The sequence below is a fragment of the Myotis davidii genome, unplaced genomic scaffold, assembly GCF_000327345.1.
Source record: "Myotis davidii unplaced genomic scaffold, ASM32734v1 scaffold8, whole genome shotgun sequence".
Lineage (NCBI taxonomy): Eukaryota > Metazoa > Chordata > Mammalia > Chiroptera > Vespertilionidae > Myotis > Myotis davidii.
In genome coordinates, this window is record NW_006299520.1 from 1,983,487 (window position 1) to 2,002,751 (window position 19,265).

At 38.9% G+C, this 19,265-nt stretch overlaps 1 protein-coding gene across 1 annotated transcript in view; it reads left to right on the top strand.

Annotated features, from left to right (window-relative positions):
- Positions 1 to 15,931, top strand: part of ANGPTL5 (angiopoietin like 5) — a 23,188-nt gene extending 7,257 nt beyond the window's left edge. Inside the window, exons 5-8 of the mRNA XM_006775248.1 lie at positions 2,131 to 2,231; positions 4,509 to 4,629; positions 7,813 to 7,998; positions 15,318 to 15,931. Of these exons, the coding sequence (XP_006775311.1) occupies positions 2,131 to 2,231; positions 4,509 to 4,629; positions 7,813 to 7,998; positions 15,318 to 15,637 (728 nt within the window). The 3' untranslated portion in view covers positions 15,638 to 15,931. The remainder of the gene's footprint in view (positions 1 to 2,130; positions 2,232 to 4,508; positions 4,630 to 7,812; positions 7,999 to 15,317) is intronic.
- The last annotated feature ends 3,334 nt before the right edge of the window (positions 15,932 to 19,265 follow it).

The following is a 19,265-nucleotide window of genomic DNA, read 5'->3' on the forward strand; positions in this document are numbered from 1 at the left end:
CAAAAGAGGGGTCCTAGGAGAGGGCTCGATCTCCGTACGCACCGGCTCAGAAGTTTTGTTTCAACAATACAGCTCACTATTATCTAACAGACTGGAGGAGTAATATTTGCCATTAAACAAATTTCAACCCACACTATGTGTACTTTCCTAAATTGGGAAACTTTTCTGACATTTTGAAAGCCATGGCTCTATACAGATATTCTGAATCTGTTGAAAATAGTATAGTTTTATGTAATTGAATTCTGGGCTCTCCTTATATTTTATTATAATTAATCTTTAGCTAGAAGAAAAGAATTTTCAGAGTTCCCTCCACCTATAAAAGTATTTTTGACATTTTTGAAACATTTCAAATTGGGACTTAAAATTTCAAAAGAAAAAGAAAAAAGACAGAAATGAACCAGGATTTAGTATTTTTTGTACTAAAAATATATAGTAATTCCTGGAAACTTGAGTTTCTAAGAAAAATGCCTATAAATCTTACATTTATAGATTAATATAAAAAATTCCAAGTAGATGAATATTATTGAGGGCCTAGTAGTGTATGATCTTTCTTTTTTTCCTTACAAAGGGAAGAGAATAAACAGCTACTTAGAATCTACTATGTGTCAGGGATTAACATATGTTAACAGGGATAACATTTTCTCATGTTATTTTGCTACTTTTTTCACTTTATTGCATCTCATTTATTTCCCATAACCACCCAAGAGGTAGATAGTGTTACATGGTGGTGAGGAGCATGGAGTATAATGTCAGACTGCTTTCTTCCCATCTCACCCCCTGTTTCCTTAATATCAATATCCTAATCTGTAAACTGACAATACCTACCTCATGTGGTTGTTGTGAGGATTAAGTGAGTATATACATGCAAAGCTCTTAAAATATTGCCTGACGTGTAGTAAGACAATATAAGGGTTTGCTGTGATGGTGATTATCATCAGATGAGGAATATGCAGCCCAGAAAAGTCTAAGTAAAATGTTCACACTTATATGGATGGTGATGTCAAAGAAGATATTCCAATCCAGATCAGTCTTTCTCTGCAAACTTCTATCATATATTTGAGCATACATTTATTATAAGAATGTCTCAGTAATTCAGAGCAAAAGCAACAAATCAATATCTCCTGGAAATGAAGGGAAAAGCAAACAATTTTATGGCTAATTTTTTTGTAGATGACCTCTTTTGAGCATTTACTGTGGACTAGGCTCTGTGCTAAGTGCTTTACGTAAAGCCTTAGGATATAAATCATCAGGCTAACACTACAAAGTAGATATTATTATAATTATTATTATTATATTGCACATGGAGCAAAGAGGTTAAGTAGCTTAGCAAATGTTCTCGATTAGTAAGGAGAGGAACTAGGACTCTAACCCAGGCTCTTGTCTCTGGAGTCCTAAGCTTTCATGTGTTTGTTTTTCTGGGTAATTGACACTTGTGAGGGTTGAATTTATTTTATTAGATTTATAAAAGGTAATACAGAATAAAGTATCGTAGAGTAAAATGTAATATCCATATCCACATAAATACAGTACGTTTACAATTCCCTGGCAATTGTAGAATGCTTTGGGGAGGGTGGTTACAGGGTGCTACAATTCTGTTGTCAACAGAGCAGGCTTCAAGCATACCTTCTTGGTGAAGAAAGTGATTTTCCCCTTCTCTCCCTTTGCTGCTTGTAATAGTGGTCCTCAATACATAAAAGTTTCTGAAGTTTTGAATATAGTAATCGAAGGTATGTTAGTAGTAGTTAATTTACATAATTCCCTTGGGTTTTCTCCTCCCTGTAGATAAGCCTAGATTCCTAAAAAGGCATTATTTATTGGGCAAGAGAATGTATAATTATAAAATATATTAAATAAATGTTGATCTCAAATGAAACTTTTAAACAGTAGTGAATATTAATAACTAACAGTGATGTTATGTTTATTATAGCATATATTCTTTAATCCCAGTCTTTCCGTGTGTTTTTTCTTTATTTCTAAAATTGAGATCATTTTTCATTGCCAAGAGTTAAAATCATCATATCCTTAGTGGAATTTGTAATAATTTCAAAGCACTGTTAATTCTCTACAGTAAAGTTATTATCTTAAATGTACACTTGAAAATATCCTAAATAACTAATTTTACTTTTCTAGGTTTAGATTGCACTGATATTAAAGATACTGTTGGCTCTGTCACCAAAACACCAAGTGGTTTATACATAATCTATCCAGAAGGATCTAGCTACCCATTTGAGGTAAAGTTTTCCCTTATTATATAAAATAGGATAAATATACAACCACGCTAATTAATGTTAATATTTAATTATTTTAATACTTAACATATCTCTTGAAAAGTTTTAAATAAGTTATTATAAGTTTTAGTTTCATATTTTGTTTTTTAAAGTTCTTTGCCCAAACCAAAAATGTGTAAAGGGACTACAGTCTTTCACTTTTCTCTCTGAGTTTTCATGGTTATACTTTTCAAAGTAAATCCTTTTGGTTCACAATCTTTTTAAAAAATATATATTTTTATTGCCCAAACCCGTTTGGCTCAGTGGATAGAGCTTCAGCCTGCAGACTGAAGGGTCTCAGGTTCGATCCCGGTCAAAGGCATGTACCTGGGTTGCGGGCACATCCCCGGTAGGGAGTGTGCAGGAGGCAGCTGGTCGATGTTTCTCTCTCATTGATGTTTCTAACTCTCTATCCCTCCCTTCCTCTCTGTAAAAAGTCAACAAAATATATTTAAAAAATATTTGTATTGATTTTAGAGAGGAAGGGAGAGAGAGAAAGATAGAAACATCAATGATGAGAGAGTATCATTGGTTGGCTGCCCCCTGAATGCCCACACTGGGATTGAGCCTGCAACCCGGGCATGTGCCCTGACCAGGAATTGAACTGTGATCACCTGATTCATAGGTTGACACTCAACCACTTGCTATGCTAGCTGGGCTGGTGCAGGATCTTATATTATCCTTACAGTAAACAGATTGTGCAACATAAATACTTACTTGCTTTAATTAGCTTATAAATATTAGAAAATAATGGTGTGCTTTGCCTTAGAGCTCACTAAAAATACTTTTGATTTCCTTTCCTGCATATAGTTATAATTTTTTTGTATGACTAGTGCTTTTATGTGATTGTATAAGTTAATAATTAAAAAAGAACATTAAAGTGAGACATTGAAAAGCTGACTCATTTATAAATTGAATAAAATAAATCATTGATGTCTATTCTCAGTAGTTCTATAGTGGGACTTCTAGAAGAAATTTCTATCAGAAATTCTGTATATTTATATATATTATATATATAATTTTTCTGATACTTCTTTATGCATAAGGAAGTTTATTAGAGTGGTATCACACCTTGTTGATAGTCTTTATTACACCAATAAAATAATTTTTTTCTAAGTAGAGACTAGCAATGTCTTTTCTTAGAATTGTTAACATTATTCTTTGATACCTATTCACAAGCTGTCAAAAGATTAGGAGCTAGGCGGGAAATAATTTTTAAATTATGTAATTCAAAAATGGGCCAGCGCCGATGTGGAAAGGGAAGGCTTCTCATTTTTGAAGAGCGGGACGCACAGTTACCGCTTTTGTGGGAGAGTGTTTGTTCCCTCGCTTCCTCCACACCACCTCGCTCTACGCAGCAGGACGTTTCTAATGGGGAGGATTGCTCTGATCCCCCCATGTCACTGCTATGGGCTCCCTACCTGTCCTCTTAGAGCAGTGGTTCTCAACTGTGGCTGCACATTAGAATCACCTGGGAATCTTTTTAACATCCTGATTTCTGGGCCTCATCCTCCGGAAATTCTGTTTCTTTGTTACTAATGTTGTGGCCCCACCCCATAACAAAGAAACAGAATTTCTGGAGGATGAGGCCCAGAAATCAGGATTTTAAAAAGATTCTCAGGTGATTCTAATGTGCAGCCAAGGTTGAGAACCACTGTTTTAGGGGCATTTCACACAGTGGCCAAAAGATACACCTATGAGTGCCTGCTGAGATGGGACACAGATCACACCTCTGTGCCTGAAAACTGCAGCCTGCACACAGTCCTCCCAGGCTTTTGGAGAAAAGAACAATCAAAGACAGGTACACGGAAATATTTAACACTGTATTTTAAAAAGTCAACACTTTCATTCAAAGGAAAAGTTAATTTGTCAAGAAATACATCACTCTACCACATCTTATTGGTACTCTTATTATTCAACTGAAAAATATTTAGAGTTAAGGGATAAGAGAATAACCTTAAAATGCTACAAACACCTATATGTTAAAAAAATGATGGATACAGGAACCCATAGAAATGACATCTAAATTTCTACAAAGAATTCAGTTTATCATAAAACAACTTATAGTTAACGGAAGTATAGTCTCTGCATCAGTAAATTGAATATATTAATATACGATTGCATTGAAACTTTCAGTGAAAGCATCTTCCCTTTCTCTAGGCTTAAGGGGGAAGTGTGAGTTTTATATAAAAGCATGAAAGTCATAGTATGCTATTTTTGTCTTTTCTGGGTCTATTTTAGGTAATGTGTGACATGGATTACAGAGGAGGTGGATGGACTGTGATACAGAAAAGGATTGATGGGAGAATTGATTTCCAAAGGTTGTGGTGTGATTATCTGGATGGATTTGGTGACCTTTTAGGTCAAATTATATTTATTTTTCCTTTATCTTTTTTTCTTCTTTTTGGTATTACACCTATAGACTGTCTCTTGGTCAAATTGTTAGTAAGAAAATAGTAAATGCTTGTGAATATAAAAATATGACTAAATCATTCTCTCTTAATATGACAAATTATTTAAAACTAGAGGCCCAGTGCATGGATTCATGCATGGTGGTGGTGGTGGTGGTGGTGGTGGTGGTGGGCTCTCTCAGCCTGGCCTGCAGGGAGTGGGCCAAAACTGGTTCTCTGACAACTCTCGAGGGGTCCCGGATTGTAAGAGCGTGATTCTGGGGTGACACACCCAGGAATCGGGCTCCCTCCTCTGTTCTCCCAATATTATGTCTCACTTCTTTCATCTCACTTTACCCTAAGTTTGGTGGTAGCTGACGACTTGTGGGCATTTAGCTGCAAAATGCAATTATTTAGCAAACAGGATTTACTTAGCCTGGAATCTAGTTGGCCTAGGGCAGGACTCTGCTCAATGTCAGGCTCCCGCCCAGGCCCTTCTGCCCAGGTGGAGTCCTGTGGCAGCAGGAGCCTCCTTCTTCCCACCTGAGCTGCTCCTTCGCCTCCTTCCCTCCCTAAAGGTTGCCTGCTGGCACTACTGTCCGCCCAGAAGGAGGGAAGCTGTGGCCAGTTTCCCAGATGAGAGTGGTAATGGGAAAATGTGCTGCCTCCACTGGAAATCAATATTAAGCAGGTGGGCCGGCACAAGCGTTAGATGTCAGGGCCACAGCCAGTAGGTCCTGCACATCTCATCATTTAGCTAATTAAGTCAAAAAGTTTCTGTAAGGGCCAGACCCACGACCTCTGCAATGGGCTAGAGGCCTGGTGGGGAGCCAGACCCAAAATGGGGAGCCAATGGGCTAGAGGCCTGGTGATGGATTCAGGCACCAGTGGGGTCCCTTGGCCAGGCCTGCAGGGATCAGACCAATACTGGCTCTCTGACATCCCCCAAAGGGTCCTGGATTGCAAGAGGGCGATTCTCGGGTGCTGCACCCTGGAATTGGGCTCCCTCCTCTCTGGCTCCAGGTGCGTCACCTGAGAACAGCTGCCAAGTCACCGCAGCTCAGCAGCTCTTGCATTGAGCGTCTGACCCCTGGTGGTCAGTACGTGTCATAGCTACCTGTTGGCTGGTCGGCTGGTTGGCCAGTTGCTTAGGCTTTTATATATATATAGATAAGTAGGTCTTTAGTTGGAATTTGAAAATCTTTAATTTTAGATACCTGTTGAAATATGATTTGTGTGAAAATTCCAAATTGGGCATTTATTAAGCATCTGCTACCGGAAGAGTTCTGGCAGGTGCTCAACAACTATTTGTAGAACTAAAAATGCATGGACATGGTTGTCATAAATCTTGAAATTCTTCGTTTGTGTGTTGTGTCTACACAAGTAAATTAAATGGAAAATTTAGGTATGTGGCTGTAAAAATTTGAGTAATGTGAACTGGGAGTAGTGTTTTTTTTAATATATATTTTATTGATTTTTCACAGAGAGGAGGGGAGAGGGATAGAGAGTTAGAAACATCGATGAGAGAGAAACATCGATCAGCTGCCTCTTGCACGCCCCCTCCTGGGGATGTGCCTGCAACCAAGGTACATGCCTTTGACTGGAATCAAACCTGGGACCCTTGAGTCCGCAGGCCGACGCTCCATCCACTGAGCCAAACCAGTCAGGGCGGGAGTAGTGTTTTATAAAAATATCAGTTAAAATCACTATACTCAAAATCTGAAAAATGTAAACCTTAGGTTGATTGTAAAATCTGTTTACATTATTGCCACACAGCAGCATAACTTTTGCTGGTGAATAGAAATATCAGTATTTCTGAATACGGTAGATTTTACATTGGTTGGGATGTTTGCAGGTGATTTTGATCATTTTTATGTTAGTTTAAGTTACTGTTGTTATAATTTAAATCATTAGCATCCCATAATAATGTTGTCCAAGGATTTAGCACTGAATGCCAGTGATTTTAGGAGGGACATGAAATGTAATAAAATGTTATGTATAAGGCCAAATATCTGCCATGCTATGGAGTGTAGTTAGCATACTGGTATTATCTCAGCATTAACCTTTACATTTCCAGTGAGTGTTTCTTCCTGAATTCAGCCTTTGAATTTTCATCTTCCTTCCATTATGCTTGTTTCGTTGGGGAAATTATATTAGTTTTGACAAAATGGTCTTCAGGCTGATTTCTTTCACACAAACAGACTGCTTTATACTTCATATATATTTTAAACAACTTGTGATTAAGGTAAATATATTCAGTCTTAAATTTGGGATGACGGTAGAGGGGAGAGATCGCAGGGGCATTTAAAATGGACAGTCCTAGATTTGAGACACTACACAGGCCCTTGAGGACCCATTTCACTTCCTGTATTTCTTTATTACTTCCTGTACTCCCTTTCTTCCCTTACTTATTCAGGATAATTTTAAATTAAAGTGGGTATGTAGCTAAAATACCCCTGTTAGCCCTGGAGAGAGACTTAGAATCTTAGCTATAGTTTTAAGAGTTTGAATGCTGTCACACTGTCCCCCAACTCTCTGAAGTTTATTTTGACTCGACCCTTACTTCCTTCAGTAGATCTACAATTGTCTTGGAAATATTGACCCTAAATCTGGGGAGACTCCAATGTTATTACATTATGTTTCCATTTGTAGGTAATTCACAAGCTGCATTATAACAAAGAAATATTTGTTCACAAAGCATTATTCTCAAAGACAGAAAAAAAAATTATTTCAACTGAGCATTATGAGGGAACGTCTCATTAAAAGGTGCCGATTTGGAGATTAAATCTCTTATATTTACCAGTAACATTATTTGTTATTCGCTATAACATTTCAACTGGCTTTTTATTGACATGTTTTAAGGTAAAACTTGACTTTTTACTTCCTTAACCTTTAAATGAATTTTTGAATTTAATTTGGGGAAATAAAACGGAGTCTAGTTATCCACACTCTAGCGAAGTAGAGGTGGGAGTTTTTTCCCCTCCGAATTAGGCAATCACTGATAATTTGAGCGAGATCCATCCAGTCCCTCCAATGTTTTATGTGAGCCATTTCAGAGTTACTGAAATATTAAATAACACCAAACACTCAATGATAAAGGGTTATTCTAATTTGTATTAAAATGTATTTTAAAAAGCTGTGTTTTTATTTTACAGGCGAATTTTGGCTAGGTCTAAAAAAGATTTTCTACATAGTAAATCAGAAAAATACCAGTTTTATGCTGCATGTGGCATTGGAATCTGAAGATGATACTTTGGCTTATGCTTCGTATGATAATTTTTGGCTAGAGGATGAAACAAGATTTTTTAAAATGCACATAGGACAGTATTCAGGAAATGCTGGTAAGTTTTTTATTCCTAAAATTATCCAGAGGATTTAAATATAACTGACTCAGAATTAGGTGAAGATAAAAGGAATGCATTTCTCTTGGTATATGACACATAACTGGTAAGAGGAAAAATTAGGAATGAGAAAAACTGGCCAGGCCTTGAGCTTTGAAACTGTTATGATGGTTGCACCACATGTACTTTGCAGTGCTTTATACTCTTTGAAACAATTTGCCGCATGTAATCTCCGTTGATTCTTTAGATAGAGAGCCTGTGGGTTAGGCTTGGAAAATATTATTTACATTTTTGTGTCCAGAGAGGCTGGCATTTAGAAGTCATAAATGTTAGAGCTGATCTTCACTCTTCTCACTCTACAGGTGAAAAAGAAAAACAGAAAGATTAAGTGGCTTGCCCAAGATTCCCAGCTCATCACATCTGAGCAAGGGCAAGAACTCAGGTTGATAGAATAATTAGTTTAGTGTTTTTTCTCTATATGTTGGCACACCTACTCACTTACAAATACACTTAATTTGTTAGAACTTCAAAGTACTTTCTGTTAAATTTATATTTTTTATAAATTTATGTTAAAATTTTAAATTTGAGTTAAGAAATATGAAATTCAGCTCTTTGTTGCTCATCATGGTTCTCATTCATTATGTATTTTTAGTATTAGAAATCCAAAAAGAAATGATATATATTCCCAAGTCTTTAAGTGATCATAATGTAGAGGGGTAGATAGATAAAACTGAAAACAGAATACTGATAATGTTGTGGCAGAATGCATGGGAGACTGATCAGCCAGCACTCTGAGGGAGGAAAGTTTAACTTTTATTTCACAGATCTGCTGGTCCAGGGGAATTCCGGATCCAAAGCCAGAACTGAACTCGTAGGGAGTCACTGATATCTCTATCTCTATCTCTATCTCTATCTCTATCTCTATCTCTATCTCTATCTCTGTCTCTGTCTCTGTCTCTGTCTCTATCTCTCCCTTCCTCCTTTCTTCCCTTCCTCTCTCTCCCCTCTCTTCTAAAATTTTCAAATTTACAGAAAACTTACAAGAATTTTGGATGGGATCTGGATTTTCTAAGGATTTGGAATATGGCACTTTGCCTCTTTGATCAGAGCTCATATATTAAGAAACCTACAGTTAAAGAAATATAATTTGTTGTGGCAGAATGCATGGGAGAACGATCAGCCAGCACTCTGAGGGAGGAAAGTTTAACCTTTATTTTGCAGGTCTACTAGTCCCGGGGAATTCGGATCCAAAGCCTGAACTGAACTCGTTGGGAGGCTCTGACCTGTATATCTATTACTGTGGCGGCCCCTGAGGGTCCCTGCAGCTCCGCCAAGTCAGCTGTGGCAGGGCCCTGGGGTTAGGCTCTGCAGCTCTGCCCAAGTCAGTCAGAGTGGGGAAGTAAGACTACAGTTTTAACCAGATACTGAACTAGGTTTCAAGCGCCCCCCCCCCACCCCCCATTTTCCTTTTCAGTAAAGCTTTGGGGGTTAAAAGGAAGGAAAAATTTATTATTTTGTTTTACTACAACCCAATGAAAGAGAAAACAAGTCAAACAGACTATATTTAAAGCAACTCTCTGCTCTACTAAAATATTATCTAAAATGTATTATTGAAAATTAATTTTGTTGGAATAAAGTAGAAATCAACTGGAAGCATTAACCATCCTATATGCTGTGAATGGAAAGACTTTTTTGAAATAGTAATGTGTTTTTCACAATGCTGTCTGGTTTTCAGGTTCATTATTCCTCTACTTGGTTATTTAAAGAAAACGTCAAGTTACATGTAATTAAAGAGTAACTGCTATTTATCTGGGTACAGTGTACTAATCTCAAGATAGATATAAATCCAATTTAAAGATGATTAGATTTTATAGACATTTAGGTGAGGAAAACAGATAAATCAAAATGTATACCAATTCAGCTGTCATAGAGATCAGCAGATGAAAATAAACATGTTGCTCATGAAAAAATAAAGGAGGAAGAAAATGATTCCAGGTGTTGTATACAGAAAATCATCATGGAAAGGTAGTTTTCAACAAGGAGTTAATATTAGATTCCACCTGGGAAGCTTTTGAAAGTCCTGCAGAATCTGAATCAGTAACCTGGGGCCCAGGTATTTGCATTCATAGATGGATATGTTGGCATCTTTATAGTTGAGAACCACTCATCTCTGCTTGGAGGAATAAGTAGGCTTCTGGCAAATGCCATGTTCTGTATTTACACTCTAACAGAAAACATGGTGTTGAGTTTTAATGGGCTCTTTCTTAACAAATAGACATGTGCATGATATTTTTAAAATAACTTCTTAAATATAATCCAGAGAGAAGCTGATTTGGCATATGATTTTTCTGATGATTAGACTTTTTCCAGGGAGAGAATCTGTAGAGGATCCGTAAGTACTGTCTCTCTCATCTGACCTTCTGAAAGGTATTGTACCATGTGGGTGTTGAAAATATATTCTCTCTGCAAATACTTGCAGTGTGGGCATTTTGTTTCCCATGAAGAATAGAGTCCGAGACTCTGCATATAGGTATAGTTTAGGCCAGGGGTGGGCAACCTTTTTGTGAGTGTGTGCCAAAACCAGCAAAATCTGGCTCAAAATTCTTCTGCGTGCCACCCCTAATTTTTTGAGAACATGTTACGCCTACTTGATATCTCTTAAGGTACGTATGTGAAGAACCTTGAAGAAATAATAAAATTCATTCGAGTGACAAAAACACAGTATATGATGATGAAAAATACATTTATTTATTTATTTTTTTAAATTAAATCTTTATCGTTCAGATTATTACATTTGTTCCTCCTTTTTCCCCCCATAACTCCCCTCCTCCCAGTTCCTGCCCCCCCCCCCGCCCTCACTCCCCACCCACTGTCCTCATCCATAGGTGCACTTTTTTTGTCCAGTCTCTTCCCGCATCTCCCACACCCCTTTCCCCCCCAAGAATAGTCAGTCCATTCCCTTTCTATGTCCCTGATTCTATTATAATCACCAGTTCATTCTGTTCATCAGATTATTTATTCACTTGATTCTTAGATTCACTTGATAGATGCATATTTGTTGTTCATAATTTGTATCTTTACCTTTTTCTTCCTCTTCCTCTTCTAAAAGGATACCTTTCAGCATTTCATATAATCCTGGTTTGGTGGTGATGAACTCCTTTAGCTTTTCCTTATCTGTGAAGCTCTTTATCTGGCCTTCACTTCTGAATGATAGCTTTGCTGGATAAAGTAATCTTGGTTGTAGGTTCTTGGTATTCATCACTTTGAATATTTCTTGCCACTCCCTTCTGGCCTGCAAAGTTTCTGTTGAGAAATCCGCTGACAGTTGTATGGGCATTCCCTTGTAGGTAACTCAGTTTCTTTCTCTTGCTGCTTTTAAGATTCTCTCTTTGTCTTTTGCTCTTGGCATTTTAATGATGATGTGTCTTGGTGTGGTCCTCTTTGGATTCCTTTTGTTTGGGGTTCTCTGCACTTCTTGGACCTGTAAGTCCATTTCTTTCACCAGGTGGGGGAAGTTTTCTGTCAGTATTTCTTCAAATAGGTTTTCACTATCTTGCTCTCTCTCATCTTCTGGCACCCCTATAATTCTGATGTTGGTATGCTTGAAGCTGTCCCAGAGGCTCCTTACACTATCCTCGCATTTTTGGATTCTTTTTTCATTCCGCCCCTCTGGTTGGGTGTTTTTTGCTTCCTCGCATTTCAAATCATTGACTTGATTCTTGCGCTCCTCTGGTCTGCTGTCGGGAGTCTGTATAATATTCGTTATTTCAGTCTGTGTATGCTTAATTTCTAGTTGGTTCCCCATCATAGCATCGAGGGTCTCATTAGATTTCTCGAGGATCTCATTAAGTTTATCGGTGGCTTCTAAACAGTTCTTGAGAGACCTTAAAAGTGTGGTTCTGAACTCTATATCTTCCATTGACAATTTTGTCCTGTTTCTTTGTCTCCGCATTTTATTATGCTTTCTTGGTGCACCCCCTAGTGGTCTTTGTGCGCAGTCTTTTAGTTAAGCCTTGATTGTTGTAGCTAATATTAGGGGGGATTTGACCTCCAGGCCAAGTGGCTGTGAGAATCAGCTGTGTCTGCAGTGAGAGAACTACTGTCCTCTAGGGAGGTGCTAATCTAGCCTTTGCCTGAGGCTATCCAGCAAATGCCTCTGTGCAGGGCTTGGGCGGGGCGGGTCGCACAGGATCAACAGGGTGGGCCAGAGAGAGAGAGCAGTTATGGCGGCTCTCAGTCCTGTCCCCAAGCGCTCTGCCTCTCTGAGTCCCAGCAACCGCTGCAAACCTCGGAGAGAAAGCTGCACTCGCTCTGACCGAAGCCAGACAGTCCCGCTTCTCCCGTTTGAGTCTGGGTCCCTAAAGACTTGCCCGGATCTGGAGCTCAGAGTCTGCGACTCCCTCCCGATTGAAAACGCCAACTGCGCCCTCAGCCGCCAGCCCGCTCCGCGCACTCCGCACCTCAGAATTTGACTTCAGCACTGCGCCTCCTCTGAGTGTCCGTATGCGTTACTCTTTCCTCCTAGTTGTAGGAATTCCACTCAGCCAGCGTTCCTGTGGTTCTGGGTGATGTCCGTTCCGTCTTTTAGTTCCACTTTTGAAATGGTTGTTCAAGGCAGCAACCTCCAGCGTTAACGTATGCCGCCATCTTGGTCCCTCATTTATTTTTTAATGTATACATGTACACTGATAGTCCGACAGAAAACTTTATGACTCCGTTTGATATTATCAGTGGGACTTTTTGCTGCTGCATCCCTGATGACAGAGATTTTACATCAGGTTTATATTTCGTGACCTTCAGAGATATGCACGAGCTACTACTTTCATCCATCAGGCTACTCCTATTACGAGACTTAACAAAATTCATCACTGAGAACAAAGATTCACAAGCGTATGTGGATGAAACCAAAACACTGGTCACATCTAGGAAGGCAGGGAGAGTTAAGGCAGAGGCATAGAAATTGCTCTTCCCCTCTCTTGTCAATCCACGTCTATGGTCTTTAAGATAACTTGTTATGTAAAATTGTTTATTTATCTAAGATGCACCTACACTGAATTTATCTGAAAAATAAAAAAGTCGATATTAAGAAAAAAATTGTAAATGGAAGATTATAAGAGAGCGTTTTGTGTGCCAGCAAAAGTTACTGGCGTGCCATGTTTGGCACGCATGCCAGGGGTTGCCCACCCCTGGATAGGCCATAACACTGCTAATCAAGTTCTCTGACTCCTCAAAGACATACTAGTATCTCAAGAGATGCCAAATGTTTGGAAGCATAATGAAACAAACATGGGCTTTGAATTCTTCAAAGATTTTGCATAGCTTCACTTTTAGTTCAAACTTATTAGCAAAGTTTACCTACAGGTGAAATCTAGGTACAATGGGACTAATTAGAATATTTTTTTAAATCTTTAATTTCTTTATTGATTAAGGTATTACACATGTGTGCTCATCCCTCATTAATCCCCCCCACTCATGCTCTCACCCCACTATTGTTGTGTCCATTGATTGGGCTTATATGCATGCACACAAGTCCTTTGGTTGATCTCTCCCCCTAACCCCCCCCGCTCCCCTACTTTCCCTCTGAGGTTTGACAGTCTGATCGCTGCTTCTCTGTCTCTGCATCTTAGAAACCTCTTCTTTGTGAAAGCTAGGTGATTTTTTCCCACTTGGACTGGCTTGTAATCTTAGTGATTAACATCTAGATTTTTACAAGTGATCAGTGAACACAATCTGTCCTCTCCAGGGAGTGAGCTGAACATAAAGACCAAGTGTCAGGATTCAGCTTTGAATTAGTGTTCCAGGTTTCTTCAGGCAAATTCCCAGAAGTAGGAATCACTTGGTGATAAGGAAGTTCCATTTTTAATTTTTTGAGGAAACTCCATACTGTTTTCTACAGTGGCTGCACCAATCTGCATTCCTACCAACCGTGCACAAAGGTTTCCTTTTCTCCACATCCTCGCCAACACTTGTTGTTTGTTCATTTGTTGACAATAGCCATTCTGACAGTTGTGAGATGATACAGCATTGTCGTTTTGATTTGCATATCTCTTGTAATTAGTGACTTTGAGCATGTTTTCATATGTCTTTCGGCCTTCTGTATGTCCTCTTTTGAAAAGTGTCTATTTAGGTCCGTTGCCCATTTTTTGATTGGATTGTTTATCTTCCTTTTGTTAAGTTGTATGAGTTCCCAGTAAATGTTGGAGATTAAACCCTTTTCGGTGATAACATTAGCAAATATGTTCTCCCATGAAGTGGGCTTTCTTGTTGTTTTGTTGAGAATATTTTATTTACACAGATTTTATAAAACAAAACACGACTCCTATCCCTGCTACTTAGTTAGCTGCTTTGCCTTCGCCAAGATTCGTAATCTTTGAAGATCATTGGGACTATCAGGGAAATGGCACATATAATGTCCAGTGTAAGCCCTTTAAAAAAATGTATTCTTTTGACTATTATCCAGTTAGTTCCAATATCATTTGGAGAGCCACGAAAAAAAGGCATATTTCACCAGTGTGCCTATTTTTTTCTTGAGGGCATTGGGCATCCTATATAATAAACGGCTAATATGCAAATTGTCCCCTCAACTGGGAGTTCGACCAGGATGTAAGGCAGGCCAGCCAACCACTCATGGCCCCTTCCCCTAGCCAGCCTGGCCCAATGGGGCCCAATAGGGGCAGGCTGGCGGACTCCACCCATGCACAAATTTGTGCACCTGGCCACTAGTCTACACTGATAAAAGAGAATGGGCTGGGGTGGGGAACCCTTGCGAGTGCAGAATTTCATGCACCGGGGCTCTAGTTTTCTATAAATTTGCTAGCCTATAAATAAAACCAAACCACTTTTGCAGTAACAAATCTAAGTTTTTTAAATGCAGAAGTTTCACATTCATTCATACCTCTCTAACATGTAAAATGGTAGTGTTATGAAAACCTCTTATATGTAAATTATTTTCTTTTTCTAAATTAACAATGATCACACTACTCTCCCCTGAAGAATGATAGGTCTATACACCATTGTCTTTGGCTTAAATTAGCTGAATAAATCTACACGGCCAAACTTCCATTTTGGATTGTTATTTTTTAAAAATTATAATGTTATATCAAATGTCCACTTAAAGATCCCTATAACGCTAAGGCATTTATTATCAGGTTTTGCCATATTGCAATCTGGAGGAGAGTTTGTAATATGACGTCTTGTAGAAAATAATTTAAGTCTCATTTCTAGATGCAATGCTTTTGCATAATAGGCTGGTAAAGGTCAATTAAAAATTACAAAAAGTGCCTTTAAATTTAGTCATTTACAAAATCTATTTTACCCAGGTGATGCTTTCCGGGGCTTCAGGAAAGAAGATAATCAAAATGCAATGCCTTTCAGCACGGCAGATGTTGATAATGATGGATGTCGTCCCGCATGCCTGGCCGTTGGTCAGTCTGTGAAGAGCTGCAGTCACCTCAATAACAACACTGGCTGGTGGTTCAGCCAATGTGGACTAGCAAATCTGAATGGCATCCATCGCTTCCCTGGAAAATTGCTTGCGACTGGAATTCAATGGGGCACATGGACCAAAAACAACTCACCTGTCAAGATTAAATCTGTTTCAATGAAAATCAGAAGAACTTACAATCCATATCTTAAGTAATTTCATTTTAAATAGTAATTCTTGTTCCATAATTATTTTTTTTTATAAAATATAAAAGATTTTACATAGTTTCTCTTTTTACTGAGTGTTTCAAATATTTTGGCCAACATTTAACTATAGATGACTTCTAGGGGTTGAGAGTGTTATTAGAAATTTTTAATTTTGTAGAGTTTTAATGAAAGAAAGCATGGCTCTATGTATGCTTTTCATTACTAACTATATTAATAATAAATAATAAAATTTATTTTAAGTAAATTATGATGTCTTCTGGAATCTGTTTCCCTTTTAAAGGATCCCCTCCTCCCTTTTTAAAAATCTTTATTGTTGAAAGTTACATAGGTCCTCCTTTATCTCCCATTAATCTCCTCCAGCCGGCTCCTTCCCCTGCCCCCCAGGGCCTCACCACCCCATTGTCTGTGTCCATGCATTGTGCATATATACATACTGGTTCATTGGTTGATCTCTTCCCATCCACCCTCCCCTGCCTTCCCTCTGAGGTTCAACAGCCTGTTCATGCTTCTATCTCTCTGGGTCTATTTTTGATCATTAGTTTATTTGGTTCATTAAATTCCACATATGAGTGAGATCGTGTGATATTTATCTTTCTCTGACTGGCTCATTTTGCTCAGCATAATACTCTCCAGGTCCACCCATGCTATTGCAAACGGTAAGAGTTCTTCCTTTTGTGTTGCCATGTAGTATTCCATAGTGTAAAAGTACCACAGTTTTTTTATCCACCCATCTGCTGATGGGCACTTAGGCTGTTTCCAAGTCTTATCTATTGTAAATTGTGCTGCTATGAACATAGGGGTGCTCACCCCTTTTTAAAAAGCATTAAACCATCATAGTTTGTTAGAAAAATTGAAGAGAACATTATACTTATTTCTATATTTATCCTAAATAGTACCTATGTAATCTACAGATAATTTCTATTGAAGACAATTCTAAGAAAAAACTTTGTGCTGATTAATATATAAACTTCACATGGTTAAAAAAACCTTACTATATCCAGGTGATTCCACAATATTTTATAGCTAATAAGAATTTGCTGTAAAAATAAAGTCCTTCTTGTTTTCCCATTTTATTGTGATTAATAATTTTATTTTTATTTGTAATAAATTTATTATGTATATCCTGATCAGTTGCATTCTAAACACATTTACATCTTCCTCTTTTTAAGCCAATAGAAATGGTATGAACTTAAGTGAAGGACAATGAAAAAAAAGTGATGAGCCAGTGGTCTCTACAGGTGGAAACATGCTGTGCCAAGTGACAGTTATTGATAAAAAAGTTGAGGGAAACAACAAGAATTAGTAAAAGTAAAGTACTTTGTCCAAAGTTAGGATTATACCATGTAAAGGAGAGTAGAGGTGGCTTAAAAATGAGGTGGGAAGAGGACTGACCTAAAAATACATATGAGGATATAGATATCAGGGTGAGATCTGAGCCCAGAACAGAGCTGACCCAACTCAGAACGTAGGATCTGATCTGAGTTTAGGGATGGGCAAAATGACGTGGTCACCATTCAAAATTGCTCTCGCTTCGATCTACTCTCCAAGCAGTGAATAAATCATGTAACAGCATTTACATGAGGTAAGGTTGTAGGCGCATGAATGTGGCCTCCTGTGCCCTGGAGAAGTGTAGAACTGAGGGGTGCACTGCCTTTTATACCTACAGTGATTTGAACACCAGGAAACTCTATCTACGAATTAAGGATGTCATGTTGCTACTTAGTAAGCCACATCTAATGTGTGGATCTGGACCTTGAAATTCTTGCTGAGCTTGCACAGGGGCAATCTCCTTTATTGCACTGCAAAGTACAGGGGCTTCATATTTTTAATCCCAGCATGAAGACTTTGGCGATCATGGAAACGTTGAAGGTAAAAGCATGATGGGAATAAATGCTGGGGTAATAAGGAAAAGACAGATGCAGAGAGCAGCAAGAAATTTCACTTTCTTTAGGCTTGGGAGTGGGAAGATATATATGATTTTGAATGGCGAAGGGACGATAACCTCTAGGATGCCTTGTGAGGGGCTGTAAAAGTATTAAGAGGCCCCCAATCCCATTGCAAAGGGGAAGGTATACCTTGGGTAATAATCCTGAGCTTCACACTCTCCAAAATGAAGCAACCTGACCCTCAGAAGTTAAGAGATCAGGAAAACTGGTCCCTTTTTGCTATCCACTACTTCAACAGCATGCACGCACATGTTAGAAGGAGGCATTAAAGGTCTCAGTCACATACCTGTGGTCTGAATGACATCATTATAGATCCATTCTTTCAGGATCTGAGGACTTTCCTGGGTAAATGGTCCCATTTAAGAACACAACTACTTTATTCTTTCATCAACTTAATCACCAGTAAACACTGAAACTGTGTCCAGTTAAAAATCAAAAGAAAGCGTGAGAACCAGGAACAGTTTGGAGTTGCAGGAACAACATGTGAGGAGGATTTAGGTTGAATCAAAAGGTCACTGACACAAACTGCCTCACTCTCAGATATGACATGGGTTTTACTGAGAAATGCATAGGCTGGTAGATAGGAGAGCCTACTTATCTCAATGAGCAGTGTGCTCTGGGAGGCCACTTTTGTAACAGGACAAGTTTCAGGGTTGAGACAGTGATCTTGTTTGAAAGGCAGGGTCCACTGAAGCTCAGTGGCTGGTTCCTGCTCTTCCATTGAGCCAGCACAGATCCACTGAACCTGCTCTTTGATAAGCGGCCAAAGAAGGGAGACAATGAGCCATAGGCTATTCAGACCTCTCTCCAAGTAATCCATAAATTTAAAGTAAGGGCACCATGAAAGGTCAACAGGATTTTCTTTTTTTGAATTTTGCAGAAATCTGAAGTGCTTAAGGAAGTATGATGAGTTGATTATGAAAGTGTGTTATAAATATATGAGTTTTTAAAATTACTGTGTGACAAATGACCACAAATTTAGTGGCTTTAAAAGACACTCATTTATTAGTTCACAGTTCTGTGTCAGATGTTTGACAGGTGTGGGTGGGCTTTCTGCTCAAGGTATCATGTGCTGAAATCAAGGTTTAAAAATGTTGAATCGCTATTGTACAGCTGAAGCTAATAAAACTGATACTAGAGACCTGGGATAGGGCAGAAACTGGCTCTCTGACATCCCCCAAGGGCTGGCTTTAAAAGACACTCATTTATTAGCTCACAGTTCTGTGTCAGATGTTTCACAGGTGTGGGTGGGCTTTCTGCTCAATGTATCATGTGCTGAAATCAAGGTATAAAAATGTTGAATTGCTATTGTACACCTGAAGCTAATAAAACTGATACTAGAGACCTGGTGCATGAATACATGCACCAGTGGGTCCCTCGGCCTGCGTGTGGGATAGGGCTGAAACTGGCTCTCTGACATCCCCCAAGGGGTCTCAGATTGCAAAAGGTTGCAGGCCAGTCTAAGGGACCCCATTGGTGCACCATTGGGGCTGGGGAAGGACATAGGAGGTTGGCAAGCTGGGGAGGGGCTGTGGGAGGGCTCCAGGGCATGTCCAGTCCATCTTGCTCAGTCCTGATCAGCCAGACACCAGCAGCAAGCTAACCTACCAGTTGGAGCTTCTGTTCCCTGGTGCATGCCATAGCGACTGGTCAACCAGTAGACTGTCTGCC